At 38.8% G+C, this 17,745-nt stretch overlaps 1 protein-coding gene across 2 annotated transcripts; it reads left to right on the forward strand.

Moving 5' to 3' along the window:
- The first annotated feature begins 1,556 nt into the window (after positions 1–1,556).
- On the forward strand, positions 1,557–11,769 carry LOC116502679 (zinc finger protein 420-like). 2 transcript variants are annotated; one of them, XM_032208575.1, is made up of 7 exons: positions 1,557–1,878; positions 2,657–3,279; positions 3,555–3,654; positions 3,773–3,840; positions 5,535–5,664; positions 8,934–9,492; positions 9,577–11,769. In XM_032208575.1, the coding sequence occupies exons 2-7, from the start codon at positions 2,863–2,865 to the stop codon at positions 10,895–10,897; spliced, it is 2,595 nt and encodes an 864-aa protein (XP_032064466.1). In that variant the 5' UTR covers positions 1,557–1,878; positions 2,657–2,862; the 3' UTR covers positions 10,898–11,769. The 2 variants fall into 2 exon arrangements, with proteins under 2 accessions (XP_032064466.1, XP_032064465.1); XM_032208574.1 differs by having other exon boundaries at positions 8,934–11,769.
- The last annotated feature ends 5,976 nt before the right edge of the window (positions 11,770–17,745 follow it).

The following is a 17,745-nucleotide window of genomic DNA, read 5'->3' on the forward strand; positions in this document are numbered from 1 at the left end:
TAATACTCTGTTATAATTTCTTCCTTTTAAACATGTATTCTAAAGGTTAAATTCATATGTATGCTAACTATCTGTTACATCATTATAAATCTATTAAATAATAACATATCTTTATAGTATCATCTGCCTTATTCTGATATTTCTTACAGTATATAAGAAAAAAAGAATCACCAACATTTTATATTTGTGTATCATTACTTTCAATTATATGTAAAATCATAAAATATCTATCAAATGTATTTAAATACATCTTTATCATTGTGCCTCATATATTCAACTACAATTATTATTTCTTCATTTTAAACAAGATGTTCTAAATATTCAATTCATATATATACCAATATTCCATTACTTTGTTGTAAATCTATAAAATCTATATATTCAATTCATTCATTCATTCATTCATTCATTCATTCATATATATGTATATATATATATGTAGGTCTCTAGTTGTTCGGGTTTTCTCCCGAATAGTTTGTTGATTTTTATTTTCGCTGGTTGTTCTTATTTTACAATGCCTTGAGATAAAGAAAGACGTGTTAAGAGCAATGGAGCAGTTATTGTTTATTTAGAGGTTTCCTCAAAAACAAATTCCTCAATTATCCTTTAATCCTTGTAATTTAAAAGAAATTCTGCTTGCACACCCAGTGAAGAAGAAAAAGCTCCATTATTAATGAAGTTTAATCATACAAGAATACATGGAGGGAAGCATCCACATTATATATACGTATATATTACATCTAAATCTATAATGTAGACGTACATTACATCTACATCTATAGGGAGGAAAGAAAACAGTGGGTTTACTCTAGGGTTCTGCCTGAGATGCAGTTCTCTCCAAAATCTTAATTAACAATGTAGATGGGGGAATAGAAGAAAACTCAACAAATTTGGGGACAACACCAAGGTAGAGTGAATAGCCAACGCTTTAGAAGATAGGCTCAAGGTCCAGAAGGATCTCAACAGATTTGAACGCTGGGCCCTATCCAAAATTATGCAGTTCAGCTTTTAAACGGGCAGGGAAATAATAAAAGTACTTCTATGGAAGAGGAGATATCTGGCTCAACAGCCAGAACTCTAGAAATATCCCAAAGAACAACAACAAAGATGATCAGGAGATTAAAGTGTGAACAGTTGCAGGAACTGGGTTCTAACATAACTGAGAGAAGAACAAGGGATGACATAAGAGGAGCCTTCTAATACATGACAGGCTGTCACAGAGAAAATTCCTGGCGGAACAGTTAACTAGTGGAACAGTTGGACTCCAAAGGATTTGGGTGCTCTATCACTGCAGCTTTTCAAGAAGACATTGGACAGGCATTAGTTTGCAATGGTGTGGGGTTTCCTGCTGGAGCAGGGAATTGGGCTACGCAACATGAAATATCCCTTCCAACTATGTTACTGGGTATTCTATATTTTGAATCTCTTGAGTAAGAAGAAGGCTGGATCCGATTTGTTCTGGGTGCCTTCACTCCCTGAATAAAATGTAGCTTTCTACAGGAACCCTTCTTAAAAGTGAGAAGGTGCACATGGGTGTAACTCTGTCAGAAGCAATTGGATAAAGAAGGGTTATGGATGTGGGGGGAATAACCTCCTCCTTTCTGGGCCCTGATGAAAAGGCACCGTTTCCACCCTTTGCATAAGCCCCTTCCACGCACACAGGAACCCGACAGGTGTGTCCCACTAAAACGAGAATAGACGCCGTGCGATTCCCCATTCGGCCACTGGAGGGCGGACGCCAGAGGTGATTTACCATAGGAGAATGGGAGGGAAGTGACTTCACTGGATCTGACGACTCTATTTAACCCTTTGAGCTTCGCAGGAGGTAGGAATGGGTGCCGGAAAGTCTTAAAGGGGGGAGAACTACAGGTGGGCAGAGTAAGTGGCTATGTGTGAGTGTGTCTCCACGTGCAAAAGGGGAGGGGGGGACAGGGAGTTCCTGGTGCTAGAGAAGGAAGGGAGAGAAGCCAAGTCCCCATGCAGGTTCCATCTTCGGAGTCCTGGGGGTGGGAGAGCTCGGGATCCCATGTTCCCCTGCCGCCCCTCTCCACGCAGGTGGCAGGCAGAGGGAATCGGTGCTCAGGACGAGCCGCGTCGCCCCAGGAACAAATCCCCAGAGAGGAGGGAGGGTCCCGGGGGAATCCTCCGCCCCTCCATAGCCTGGAGGAAGCTCCGAGGTCGGAGATGGGGAGAGCCTGGAGGGCAAATCTGGAACAGAGAATAAGAAGATGGTTGCAAGGGAGGAACTGAAAGAAATTGTGCCCGCCTTCTGCTTATGTGCTGCAGGAGACTAAAATAGGGTTGAATCCCCGGGAGTTCAAAAGAAAACATCAAAAGCAGATCACGTTTTTGAATTTCATTTTTTTAAAAGTGAACTTTCGTAGTTTGTTCACCTATTAGAGTTTGGCGTGTTGGGTAAAACCTGGGTAAAACCTTCTTTGTAGGTAAATGCAGATCTAGGTTTTTATAAAGCAAGCTCTACTTTGTGAGAAAAAAAGAAATTAAAATAATGATCCAAAATTTATTTACGCACATTCTTGCACAAGGGTTAACTGTTCAATGTGTACAATCCTGTACTAGCTCGGAAAAATATATCTTTCCATCAATTGTTCTTCAGGGGTAAAATCCACCATTTTGTGTTTAATCTCATATACAGAAATTGGAAACCATTTGTAGCGCATCTCTGGGAGGCAAAAAAATTGGGCACCATTTATACTGACTCATTTGGAGGCAAACAAATGGACCATGAAGGCTGAAAGACTTGCCTGACTATTGTTACATGAATGGTACTATGAAAACAAAGGTGTTTGGAGATTCATAAGATTCCCTAGACCCATTTGGCATTGCACTACAAGACAAAGAATGAAAAGCCAATCTTTAGGAAGTGAAGGAATTGGAAAAGACCCTCTTGGTATTCAGCCTGGGAGCGATGGGGAGATCTGGGCAAGAACTGGGCAGAAGATACTGGAGGAGGCAACCAGCCTTTCAGAAGTTCAGCCCTGGAAGTTCAGGGGCTTCCAATACAAAGAGAATGAAGGTCCCCGAGGACTATGCAGCCGACTCCATTCCTTTTGTAGTCAATGGTTGAGACCAGAAAAGCACACAAAAGCACAGATGCTGGACCTGGTTGTTTTGGAACAGTTCTTGGCACTTCTGCCCCTGAACATTGAGAGCTGGGTACGAGAGTGTGGAGCAGAGACCAGCTCCCAGGCGGTGGCCCTGGTGGAAGGTTATCTCCTGAGCCAGGTGGTGGAGCAGAAGGAGAGGATTGACTGGCAGGTGAGAGACCTTCTAATCTAATGCACTAAATTTAACAGTGGGTTTGAATTCTTAATTCACACCTATTAGAATTCTTTGGCATTCATTATACGTGGATATACTTTTAATTCTTGTAGGACCTTGTTCCTTTATTTGTGATAGTCGTTCCTTTCCTAATTTCCAACCTCACTGATAGACCTCCGGGGCTTTGGTGGGGTGTTCACAGAAGAAGAATCCACTTTTTGATGTGTATTGTCCATTTATACTTCTTGTTGTTTCCTGCCTACTTTTTCAAGTCCTTCATGGTGGAGATCAGAGATCCTGAGGGAAGGAGACATCCTTCAAGTTCATCTCCGGAAATCTCTCAGGAGGTTCCAAATACGGACACGACCGGAGGTAATCTAAAGCTCTCCCATTCCCCAGAGGGATCTCAGCTGTTTCATCTTCTCTATGCCTTCTCTTCTATATAGAACTCCCACGTTATGAATTATGCAGTATAAATTCTGTCTCGTAGGGAAGAATAGAGGGAAGTTGACCCTTCCTGATGGTGGAACTCAAAGAATGGTTGAAACTCCACTTCAAGTAAGAGGAAATTTATTTCTTAGTTATATTTTTATTTCTTGTATTCACAAGTATACATTCTCATAAGTACTGTTAATATTTATGTGTTATCTTTTAACATTTATCACAATTCGTTTAAAAGTTTAAAAATGCAATCAGGGCCGCTTTCCTTCCACCCCATCTATCCATCTTATTTTACAACAACCCTACTTCTTCTTCCGTCTCCTTTCCTCCCAACCTCCCTTCTTCTCTACCTCCTTCCTTCCTCCTCTCCTTTCTCTTTTCTTCTTCCCCACCCTCCCCCACCTGCTCTGAAGTTGGTTTAGCCAAAGAAGAGCAGACCTGCTAAAAAATGAGGAAAAAGTGGAAGCCCTAATAGCCCAGGCAGAGGTCTGGTGACCTTTGACAAGCGTTTGTTCTAAACGCTTGTCCTCGGGCTTAAGCAAATCCTCAGGAGCACTGGCAGCTGCATTAGGAGAAGCCAGAGCTACCACAGGCAGGTCAATGGCCGAAAGGTCGAGAGCCTTAACTAAGGCCCTACATTATACAGGGGCTTATCAAGAGAATTAGGAAGAGGACCAGTGCCAGGAGAGGCCCATTGCCTCTGCACCACGTTCATAAAAATTCTAGGTGAAGGAACCACCTCCTTCTCAACGGTGTGTTCTAGGAAAAGAGGATCCTCAGAATCCCCAGTTTCTGAGGCCGCAGGCTTAGGATCCGAGTTAGGTTAGTTTCTTAATCATTTTTTCATGTGTTCCCATAAGTATCTTATCCAATTCTGAGTTTCCCAAGTTAAAACCATTTTCATATCTTGATTTTATTTGCATTTGTGTATGTACCCTATATCAATCCCTTGTTTCTTCTAGTTCTTTTTTCTGTTTTAGTTCTCCCCTTTCTGATAAAATACCTTTGTATCTAATAATGTTTCTCATATTACTAATATTCGGATGTGTCAAACCTTTCATTGTTGAAAGCCACATTGGTATTTCCAAGTAGTGTTTTCCTTTCACTTTTTCCCATACTGTTGTTGTAATGTTATTTTTCATTCAGGAGTCAGACAGCCCACAGATAAAAACTGTTCTTCAGCCTGTTTGTGCGTCTGCTTATGCTTCTATATCTCCTACTCAATGGTAGGAGAGGAAAGAAGGGTGTGAGTCCTCCCTGAGGATTTTCTTCGCTCCCCTAAAGCAGGGAGCCCTAGCAATGTCGGCTAGCCCACGATGTTTTCTGCTGTGCTCACCAACCTCTGTAAAGTCTGTCAAGCTAGGATACCACACCGTAATGCATTCAGTGAGGACGCTTTCTATTGTAGACCAGTAGAAAGAGGTCATCAGTTGTGGTTCGATTTTATTTTTTTGCAAGACCTTAAGGAGTCTGGCTTCCCATCATTCACTTGGTTTGAGAGGGCAGGCTGATTGGCAAATGAGTGGAGTAGGCTCCAAAATAATATACTTGGAGTGTGTTTGTCTGTCCGGCCACTAGATGGGGCAAGAGAGCAACAACAGTATAAACGTATATGTTGTGGCATAACACTACCCAAAATATTTCTTCAATCCAAACCTTTTCTCTGTCTGTTTTCTCACATAAACCCCGGAATGCTACCTAGGAGAGCCATTTACCTTAGTGCATAGCTTTGCTTTGGGAATTTATAAGTGATAGGACCTTTTTTTTAACAATTGCTCCTGGGCTTTCTGTGTACTGTCTTTCCTCATCAGGAGGGCCTTGTCTCCTTCGAGGAGGTGGCTGTGTATTTCTCCGAGGAGGAATGGTCTCAGCTGGATCCTGACCAAAAAGCTCTGCATTGGGAAGTCATGATGGAAAATTACAGGAACGTGGCCTCTCTTGGTAAGGGTATTTCCTACTCTGCAGTCAGAGACTTCAGGAAGACTTTTTGTAGTTGGATACCTCTGACTGTTTCTCATTTAAAAAATCTCAAATTGATGTCATCTCTGGAGAGGAAGCAGGTAGAAATACGTCGTTCTCCTGGTCCTAGGAAGGAAATAGATCTGTGATGTTCTCTTTAGATGCATCCTTTGCCATTTCACGTTTGATGTATTTTCTATTTCTAAGTAAAGACATCAGTGGCAAAGTCATTCCTTGTCTTGATGTAAAGTTAAATTCCATTGCACATCTCAGCTTTTTTTGCCCATATAATTCCATATCAGTTCTGTGAAGCCGTGATGGCGTGGTTAGAATGCAGCACTGCAGGCTACTTCTGCTGCCTGCCGGCTGCCTGCAATTTGGCAGTAAGAATCCCACCAGGCTCAAGGTTGACTCAGCCTTCCATCCTTCTGTGGTCAGTAAAATGAGGACCCAGATTTTGGGGGGCAATATGCTGACTCTGAAAACGGCTTAGAGAGGGCTGTAAAGCGATATATAAGTCTAAGTGCTATTGCTATGAGGCCTTGTCGTTCAAGTAAGTGAGTTAACTACTTCTGTTTGATTTCTATCCTGCGCCTTAGAATTAGGGGCGAAATGGTGACAGTTTCCCTTTGCAAACATGCAGCTTAAGCTTAATAGAAGAACACTAGTATCTTCCCCCTTCAATCGTGATTTTTGGCAAATAAAAAACAAAATGTAAGTGAAACATGGTTTTTGTAAGAAGAAAAAGAGGAGATTGAAAATGAGTTTCAAAGGGGGATTTAGTTCTTGTAGGTCTCTGTTGGAGTAGACGCACAGGTGGTATTCACAGGTTCCGCCCATTTCTGGAAAACTAGTAGTGGACATTTTGAGTAGTTTGGGAAACCGGTAAATAGCACCTCTGGCTGACCCAGTCCCCATTTATTCTCTGCCTCCCAAGTCCCAGCTGATCACAAGGGAATGGGGAGTTTGCGTTAACCTTCCCCTGGAGTGGGTTGGGAATAGGCGATTTTACAGCAACCTTCCCCTGCCACACCCACCAGGCCATGCCCACCAAACCACGCCCAGAGAACTGCTAGTAAAAAAATTTAAATCCCACAACTGAATTGGTAACTTTCCAATAAATGTTAGGTTTTCTCCCAATACAACTTTGGATGCTCCCTCTGATTTTTCATTAAGTTAGAGCTGACCCTTGTTGGGATATGAATATCTATGGATAATAATAAAGAAAAAGAATGTCTGCTATTCTTAAATCTTTTAGGCTTCATTAATGTGGGAATTATCATTTATATCATTGTAAGCAATCAAACATGCTATATTTTAGAGCCTGAAAAGTTTCAGAAGGCAATAATGAGGACTTCCGACCACTGTTCCCTCTAAGGTGCGCGCGTGCGCGGCCGCGCACATGGAAAGAAATCCCCGCGCAGAAGTTTCTAACTGCCGCGCAGAGATTTCTACCAAAGCAAACGTGGGGAAGTCCTTTGCAGGCGGCTAGAACTGGCCGCCCGCAAAGGACCTCCCCAGACTTGTTTTGATGAGCCGCCAGTCCTCTTGCTTCTTCTCCTTCACCAGCAAAGCTCCCGCTGGCTTCCCGGCCCATGGCTTTGGCCTCTCTCCCTCCACGCGGAGCCCCTGAGCTGGCTCCCGCGTTATCCCTCCCCCTTCCTCCTCTGCCGTGCTTTTGAGGCCGCGGGAGCTAGTAGGAAAGCGGCCGAGCCCTCCGCCGCTTTCCTACTAGCTCCCGCGGCCTCAAAAGCACGGCAGAGGAGGAAGGGGGAGGGATAACGCGGGAGCCAGCTCAGGTGCTCCGCGTGGAGGGAGAGACGCCACTGCCACGGGCGGGGAAGCCAGCGGGAGCTTTGCTGGTGAAGGAGAAGAAGCAAGAGGACTGGCGGCTTTGAAATGCAACCCCTGCCTTGGTCCCGCCGGCCGCGGATTTGATTCGGCGTAAGTGGGGGCCGAACACATGCTGAGCCGACTTTGCGCAGTGAGGCGGAGTAATTCAACCCCCCCCCAAAGAACGTGTGTGTGTGTGAGAGAGAGAGAGAGAGAGAGAGAAGGAAGGAAGGAAGCCCTCCCCCTGTGAAAAAAACTGAAGATGGAGCAGTGAATGAATAAACCATAAAAGCAACAAACAGTTAATGCGTAAGTAAGCTGAGGAGGAAGTTCTCAACTAAGGAAGAAATATTAGAAAGAAATATAAAAAGCTCAATATGCCAAAACACTTATTTTAGGTCTTCATTTAATTACTTGTATTGTAGTCTGATGTAACATCTTTTTAAAGTTAACGTTACAAAAGATAGGGTACAAAACTTAAATAATAAAAAAAATTCTACATTCATTTTGAAAAATAAATGCAATACTTGATTAATTTCATATCTTTATTTAAAATAGTTTTGGCATGGTGTATGATTTTATTGACTCAGTTGGAAATGATGTGGATGTTGTATCTGACTCTGAGGTATATATATTCTTAAGTAACATAACATATAGCATATTGTCCAAACTTGCTAGACTATTTAATTGATCTTACTACTTTAAAGGGGGAGAGTTTCATGATAAATTATTTTATTACATTTATGTTGCATTTATATATTATATTTATTACATTTATATTTCACATTATATATTTGTATTGTTATTTTAGTGTTTATTGTCAATTTTGATAGATATTATATTGATATATCAATACTGATTTTACTCATACTAAATAACAATTACTGCTATTATTTATCAGCATCAAATATTTACAGTTTTTAATATTGAGTTAGTCGTATTTTAGAATAATAGGATTATCTTTTAATAGGATAATTGGCAAAATCTAATTCACACGTGATGGGTTGCATTCCAAAGAATGTGAGAGGACAGGTTGCCTGCAAAATGCCAGGACCCAGGACCCTGTTGGTGCCATGTCTCTCTCTAGCCAATCTAACAATGTAAAAGCTGAGCAGAGAGCCTTTTTTTTTTTTCAGGGTGAGCGGAAAAGTATAGTGTTTGAGTGGCACTTTTCATGCCTGGCATTCATCGGGTTCAAACCTCGCTCGCAATTGGCGCTTGACGCTTGGAATGTTGCGCAAATGTCCAGCAGACGCGACAGCAGTTCAAACTGTGGCTCTCTTAGGTGCTCAGGCATGAAACTGTGCCGCTCACACACTGTACTTTTCCGCTCACACTGAAAAAAAATTAGAGGGAACATTGCTTCCGACTGATTGGTCTTTTCCTTTAACCTTGTTTATTTCCCTTTCTCCTTGAAGGTGATAATGAGCAGGACCATGAAGAGTCAAGGGAATCATTTCATGGGTTCAAGCATGGAGACGTAATGGAGAAACCTGCAATTCAAACAGAATTCCACAGGCAGGAGAGAAACCCCTCAAGTAATTGGAATAAGTTAAGCTCATCTTCCATTGAGGCTCACATGCAGGAGCTTCTTGAAGGGGGAAAAATACAGAAGAAAAATATGGGGAAAGGTGTAAAACTATCCAAAGCCACATTAGAGGTAAATGAACACTATCCCTCCACATCCAAAGACAAACGCAAAGACAATGGAAAAAATTACAGTTGTCCATTTAAATGCATGGAGTGTGGAAAGAGCTTTAGCCATCAAAGTGGCCTCATTAATCATAAAAGGATCCACACAGGGGAGAAGCCATTTAAATGCATGGAGTGTGGAAAGTCCTTTGGTCAGAGCCATCATCTTACTTCCCATCAAAGGATCCACACAGGGGAGAATCCATTCAAATGCATGGAGTGTGGAAAGGGCTTCAGTACAAGCAGTGCCCTTACCATCCATAAGAAGATCCACACAGGGGAAAGGTCATTCAAATGCATGGAGTGTGGAAAGGGCTTCAGTACAAGCAGTGCCCTTACCATCCATAAGAAGATCCACACAGGGGAAAGGCCTTTCAAATGCATGGAGTGTGGAAAGTCTTTTGGTCACAAACACAGTCTTACTTCCCATCAAAGGATCCACACTGGGGGGAATCTATTCAAATGCATGGAGTGTGGAAAGGGCTTCAATACAAGCAGTGCCCTTACCGTCCATAAGAGGATCCACACAGGGGAAAAGCCATTTAAATGCCTGGAGTGTGGAAAGTCTTTTTGTCAGAGCCATCATCTTACTTACCATCAAAGGATCCACACAGGGGAGAATCCATTCAAATGCATGGAGTGTGGAAAGGGCTTCAGTACAAGCAGTTCCCTTACTGTCCATAAGAGGATCCACACAGGGGAAAGGCCATTTAAATGCCTGACCTGTGGAAAGGGCTTCAGTACAACCAGTGTCTTTAAGGTCCATAAAATGATCCACAAAGGGGAAAAGCCATTTAAATGCATGGAGTGTGGAAAGAGCTTCAGAAAAAGCCATTTGCTTAAATGCCATCAAAGGATCCACACAGGGGAGAAGCCTTTTACGTGCATGGAGTGTGGAAAGAGCTTTAGGGTAAAGTATTTTCTTATAACCCATCAAAAGTTCCACACAGCAGAGAAACCATACAAATGCGTGGAGTGTGGAAAGAGCTTCAGCTACTCCAGTGGCCTCATTTTCCATAAACGGAGCCACACAGGGGAGAAACCATATAAATGCATGGAGTGTGGAAAGGGCTTCAGAATAAGCAGTGCCCTTACCGTCCATAAAAGGATCCACACAGGGGAGAAGCCATTTAAATGCATGGAGTGTGGAAAGGGCTTCAGAATGAGCAGCGCCCTTACCATCCATAAAAGGACCCACACAGGGGAGAAGCCATTTAAATGCATGGAGTGTGGAAAGTCTTTTTGTCAGATCCATCATCTTACTTCCCATCAAAGGATCCACACAGAGGAGAAGGCATTCAAATGCATGGAGTGTGGAAAGTCTTTTTGTCAGAGCCATCATCTTACATCCCATCAAAGGATCCACACAGGGGAGAATCCATTCAAATGCATGGAGTGTGGAAAGGGCTTCAGTACAAGTAATACCCTTACTGTCCATAAGAGGATCCACACAGGGGAAAGGCCATTTAAATGTCTGGAATGTGGAAAGGGTTTCAGTACAAGCAGTGCCCTTACTATCCATAAGAGGATCCACACAGGGGAAAGGCCATACAAATGCATGGAGTGCAGAAAGGGCTTCCGTACAAGCAGTGCTCTTACTGTCCATAAGATGATCCACACACGAGGAAAGGAATGGCTTGATGTTGCTGTAAAACAACGGACTTTTCCAGATTCCCGGGATCGCCGCTGAATCCAGGTTGCTGGGTGGTCCATTTGGAGCTAAACCATCCTATAGAGATGGTGATAGGTAGGGGTATATCCTGCTGATCCCAGAGACACCCGCAAATTGTCTGGTAGTCCAGGAAAAAGCCCTTTTTCCAGCGACTTTGTGTCAGACATTAGGCTGCTGAAATGGCAGACAGCTCCATAACACAAGGGCAGGAGAGAGGCATGTCGTTTGGTGACAATTTTAAATTCTTTTTTTCTTTTTTGTAAAAGTTTTTTAAAAAAACAAATAAAAACATACATAAAAATATCATCAGTTACATATCTATTTAGGATGTCATTTGGTCACAAACATTTGTGCGTCACCGCTTTCGGTTGCATATAAGATCAATAGTTATCAACCCAATATACATTAGTATATTGATTATCATTATAAATCACATATTCATATAATGCTCTGTTATAATTTCTTCCTTTTAAACATGTTTTCCTTTTAAACATGTATTCTAAAGGTTAAATTCATATGTATGCTATCTGTTACATCATTATAAATTTATTAAATAGCATATCTTAATGGTATCATCTATCTTATTCTGATATTTCTTACCTTATATAAGAAAAAAAATCACCAACATTGTATATTGGTGTATCATTATTTTCAGTTATATGTAAAATAAAATATCTATCAAATGTATATAAATATACCTTTCATTGTGTCTCATATATTCAACTACAATTATTTTTTCATTTTAAACAAGATGTTCTAAATATTCAATTCATATATATACCAATACTCCATTACTTTGTTATAACTCTATACAATCTATATAAGTGTAATATGTCTTTATAATATCTCCTTTCGCATTTTATTATTATAATTCAAAATTATGGTAATTGTATTCATTGATAAAACAAGTCCCAAATCTTAAAAAAATGTTCATCTTCTCCTCTAATTTCAAATGTCAATTTACTCATTTCAGCACATTCCATTGTTTTTCAAATAACTTCCTCCTGCGTTGGTATTTTCTCATTTTTCCAATTTTTTGCAAATACAATTCTGGCTGCCTTTAAAATATTTACAATCAAATATTTCAAGTCTTTATTATATGTATCTGTTATAATACCCAATGAAAACGTCTCTGGTTTAAAGTCTATGCATTTCTGTGTCATTTTCTCCAATCGTGTGGATTTTAGTCCAATACCTTTTAGCTTCTGGGAAAGTCCACCACATGTGGTAGTATGATCCCGGTGTCTGATGACATTTCCAACACTTTTCGGATTTGTTCTTGAACATTCTTGCTATTCTCTTTGGGGGTAGATGCCACCTGTAAAACATCTTATACAAATTTTCCTTATAATCTGTTGACATTGTCATTTTATAATTTTGGGACCACAATTTCTGCCATTTCTCTAATTCAATCCCATGTCCTAAATTTTCCCCCCAAGCTATCATACATTCTTTAACTTGTTATTCTTTTAGTTTAACCTCCAGTAAATGTCCATATAGTTTTTAAATTACTTTTTCATCCGTACCTATCAAGATTTTATTATAATTATAATAATAAAGTTATTTTATCATAAAAACCTTCCATTTTACAGTCTTTATCATATCTAGATTGTATTTGCACATATGAAAACCAATTCATTCCAATTCCTTCCTGTTTCAGCTCTTGTATAGATTTAAGTTTACCCTCTGCATTCAAAATTTCACCATATCTAATCGTTTGTTCCTTTTTGTATGTTATTTGATAAGAAAAGCTTCAATAGTTGATAGCCAGACTGGAATTTTTAAGTAAAATTGCTTTTTAATCTTCTCCCAATTTAATAACAAAGCCTCCCTTAAGTAATGTCTTCTAAAATAACCTTGTGTTTTAGTACCTTTATACCATAAAAAAGCATGCCATCCCAACAATAGGTCATGTCCTTCTAAAATCAGTAGTCTGGAATTCCTTAGTGTTATCCACTCCTTAACCCACATCAAGCTAGTTGCCTGGCGATATAGTTCCCAATTGGGTAGGCCCATGCCTCCTCTTGTTCTAGCATCTTGTAATGACTTTAATTTTATTTTTGCTTTTTCCCACTGCCAAATGAATTCAATACTATTTTATTTAATTCATCAAAATATTTTTTCCCTAGTCTAATTGGAATTGTCTGGAAGAGATATAAAATTCTAGGTAAAATGTTCATTTTCATTGTAGAAATTTTCCCTATCATTGATAATTATAAATTTTCCCATTTCATTAGATCAGACTCAATCTGTTGCTTAGGTTTATGATAATTGTTCTCTTTAAGAGTGCTACATCTTCAGTTAATAAAAAAAAAGGGAACCAACTTAGATACAGTTAAAGTTTTGATTATTAGGGGGAAAATGTTATGCTACAGGCTATAGTCAAATAAAGGAGGGATAAGAATAACAACGTATATATAGATAAGGGTATAATATAAGGAAATTTTAAACAGTGATTTGGAAAGGAGGATTAGAAAACTTTTGTTATTAAATATTATGGAAGTTTAGCTAGAATAGGACTAAAGGATTTAGTGTTAAGTGGAGGATTTTAGAAATAGTAATTGAAAGGCCAGTTCCACTTTGGTATATTTTATGATGAAGGACGCTTAAAGAATTATTGTCAAATGAAAATGGAGATATGATGATGGTGACATGTTTAAATATTTGAGTTAAAATGCTTGAGTTAATATGAATTATGTTTGTTGATTGTGGAAGAGATGCATGAAAGTCTTTTTGTAACCAACTGATACACTTTCTACAGCATGTAAAGAAGAATTGTTTTTGTTTTAAATTAAAAATAAAAAAAATATTTAAAAAAAGAGTGCTACATCTTGCAGTTAAGCATATCCCTAAATATTTAACCTTGTTTGTAACTTGGATCCCCAATGCTTCTGTCAATTCTTCCTTTTGCCTCGATGTTATATTCTTTGTCAAAATTTTCATTTTGTCTTTATTTATTTTCAAACCAGTTACATTCCCATATTCCTCTACTCTCTCAATCAATTTGGGTGCCGTTTCAAGTGGATCCTCGAGAATAAAACCCAAATCATCTGCAAATGCTTGTAGTTTATATTCTTTTTTATTTTCATTTCTTTTATTTCTTTTTCTTCTCTGATCTTTCTAATTAATACTTCTAGTGTTAAAACAAAAAGTAAAGGTGATAGTGGGCAGCCTTGTCTTGTACCTTTCTTTATTTCAATGGAATCCGTCAATTCTCCATCTTTGCTGTTTGTTTATGGTATATGGTTTGAATGGCTTGTGTAAATTTCTTGCCAAAATTCATCTGTTCCAATTGTAAGAACATAAATCGCCAATTCACATTGTCAAATGCTTTCTGGGCATCTAAAAAGATCAAAGCCATTTGTTTTTCAGGGTGTGCCTCATAATATTCCAATGTATTTAAAATTATCCTCATATTATCTTTGATTTGTCTTTTTGGAAGAAACCCATTTTGATCGGGATGGATAAACCCATTTAAATATTTTAAAGTCTTTTAGTTAGTATCAAAGCAAATAACATAGTCTGAATTCAGCAAGGGGATGGGTCTATAATTCTTAATTTGTAATAAATCAACCTCCTCTTGGGTAGGAGTGTAATATATGCCTCTGACCATGATTTGGGTATCCTACTTTCGGACATTACCTCATTTATAACTTCCAGTAGTGGAATGGACAACAAATCTTGAAAAGTCTTCTAGAATTCTGCAGGCAGCTCATCTGGGTTTGGAGTCTTGCATTATTTTGTTTTTCAAGTGCCTCAGTTAATTCCGTCATGGTTATTCTACTTTCTAATATCATTTCCATTTCTTTGGGTATCTGGGGAAGATTGGTTTCTTGTAGATATTGTTTAACTCCTCCCTCATCTAAATTCTCTTGTTCATACAGCTTAACATATTAATCTTGTATAATTTTCTTCTTCTTTACCATTCCGTAGCAAATCTATCCTTGATTATTTTTTAATTGCAATATTTTTTTTTATTCTCTTTTTTCAATGTGTACGCCAACCATCTGCCTGGTTTATTAGCATTTTCAAAAGAGTTCTGTTTAGCACCTCTAATTTTTTGTGCTAATTTCTCCTTTTCCAATAAATCCATTTTGTGCTTATTTATATCCATTTTTATTTTAATATCCTTTTTTTGTGGAGACTTCTGTAACCCTTTTTCAAGGGCCTTGTAATCATTCTCTAAACCTTTAAGAAGTTGTCTTTTCTTTATGTTTCCCTTTCTTGTATAGCTATTATCAAACCTCTAGTATAAGCCTTCATTGTATCCCAGAGGTTCTGCATCGATGTATCTTCCTTTCTTGTCCTTGCCATGTAAATATTAAACCTGGTATAAGCCATCTATGGTTAACACCTTTCTTAAGTAGACTCTTAATCAGAAATTGATATGTTCTTCTCGTCTCTCTTACTCTTTTTGGGATTTGTTTTAGCACTATAACCTCCTCCCCCTTATATTCCAATTTTCTATCTCTTGTTTTCTGTAAAATTTGTGATTTAATTATTTTTATGGTAAATCTTACATGGACTTTCCTCGGAGTCTATTTCTCACTGCATATCTTGTGTAGACTCGAAACACCTCATCTATGCCATCAATCATCTTCTCCTGGGCTATCTCTAACACATCTTTCAGTCATTCTGATATTATTTGGGCCAAATCCTCACCTTTTTCTTCTATGTTTTGGAATCTTAAAAAGAATTCTGACTGATCCATTTCCCATCCCAGTATTCCGCTGCTGTCTTTTTCCACTGTGTTCAATCTACCATCAATAGTCTCCATTTTCTTCTCTCTTTCTTCATCCTTTTCTTCAATTTTTGTAGTCTGTCTTCATATTACATCATCCATTGTTGAATTGTTTCAATTTTTTCTTGCTTTTCTTGTCTTTTGTTCTATATTCTCTATCCTCTTCTCAATACTCTCTCCTCTGGCTTCCAGTTTTTGTATCCCTTGCATAATTGCCTCTAATGTTACACCCTTGTCCTTTTCCTTCTCCTGTTGAAGCATTGTCTATATTGATCTTTGCCCTCCTGCGGGTGAAGAGGAAGGGGCTGTTGTTGCGGAGTGAACAGTTGCTATTTTTCTACTCATCTTCCTTTTCGTGTTTGATTTTTAACCATGAGGAAGCAGAAAGTGGAAGATGAGGAAGAACAAGAGGAAAAAAGGGGAAAGGAAAAGGGAAAAATATGCAATAATATGGAAGATCAAAAATCAGGAAGGGAAGAAAAAAGAAGATAAGAAGTAAAAACAAAAATTCTTGGATCTCTCCTATGTAAATAGTTATGAAAAGAAGAAAGGGAAGAAGATAAAAAAAAGGAAAAAAGGGGAAAAAATTCTTTAGTCCAAACACACTTAAAACACTAAAAAAAAAAAATCAAAACAGAAAAAGTAGACAGAATGGAACCACAACTTCCAAAACAAAGTAAGGTAAACACAAAAGGGAGTAAAAAAAGGAAAAGTTCAAAGTCTTTATTGGGTGAAAGCCTTTCCAAGGTCACTCTAAGCTTTCCCCTTTAAAAAGAAAGATTTAGTTTATTACTTCAGAATAATTTTCACTGCTACTGTTAGTTTCCAAGAAACAGCTGTATTCCTCTCACTATCATATCTAACTAAATAGCCTTGGAGAGTTTCTCTCCAAACATTCATGCAAAAATAAAAACATTGTTCCAAAACCACTAGGTGGCAGTGATACTTGTTTCAATCCCAACCCTTGTTACAATGTTACACTCTGTCTTTAACGTTCTCTAAGAAAAATGGAAATGATTAATAAAAAGGGAAAAAATTCTAGGTCAGTTCCAACTTAATTGGAACAATAATTCAAAAAAAAAAAGTCCAACAGAATAAGTAAGAAGAAAAGTACAAAGAGCTAGTCCAAGTCCAAATCAAATCGCTTCAAATAGCTTCTTGAGTCCAGTCAGGCTTCCGGCATTGAAAAGGGAAAAAAAGGAAACCTTCAATTAACTATTTCTTACATCCGCCACTTATTTTCTTATCAGTCTTTTTCTTTAAGTAGAATGTCCCAAGTTTTAGGATATTCTCTCTCCAAAGAAAAATAAAATAAAACTCTCACCAAATTGACATGCTTCTCTTTAGCGCTTAGGTTCGGGGTGGTCAGCAGTTTCAGCAGCTGAGAGGCTGACTCTTAGTCGCTGGCAAGGGGGGCTTTTTCCCGGATCACCAGAGACATTGTGGGTGTCTCTGGGATCGACAGGATGTACCCCTACCTATCCCTGTCTCTACAGGACGGTTTAGGTCCAAATGGACCATCTAAACAACCAGAATTGGGCGGCAATCCTGGGACTCCAGGAAAATCTGACCGTTCCACAGCAACACCACGCCCTCTTCCTTAAATTCTTTTTTTCTATTGGAGAGAGAACGCCCTAAATTTGGAGATTTTATTAAAAATAAAGACTGATGAGAGAGTAAGTGGTGGATCTAATGCATGGTCAATTGAAGGTTTCCCTTTTTACTACCGGAAGCCGGATTGGACTTTCATTGCAATTTTACGTTTTAAAGTGGAATGATTCTTTGCGCTTTTTTTTCTTACTTTATTTATTGGATTCTTTGGAAAAATTGACACAACTACGTTTGAACTATTTAAAAGTTTCTCTCTTTTTACCTTTGCTTAATGAGTTAATATATTTTCTTTTCTTGGCTTTCCATTTTATTTTATTTTTTTTAAGTAAAAGGCAGAGTGTAAGAGACAAAGACTGAGTGAGAAACAAATATCACTGCCACAATGAAACAATGTTTTTATTTTTTGCATGAATGTCTGGAGAGAAGCTGTTTTTCTTAAGGTTATCTTTCTAAGGCTTGATAGTGAGAGGAACAGAGTTGTTTATACAGGTGTCCCTTGGCAAACTTTCAATGC

Source organism: Thamnophis elegans, chromosome 2 (assembly GCF_009769535.1).
Source record: "Thamnophis elegans isolate rThaEle1 chromosome 2, rThaEle1.pri, whole genome shotgun sequence".
NCBI lineage: Eukaryota > Metazoa > Chordata > Lepidosauria > Squamata > Colubridae > Thamnophis > Thamnophis elegans.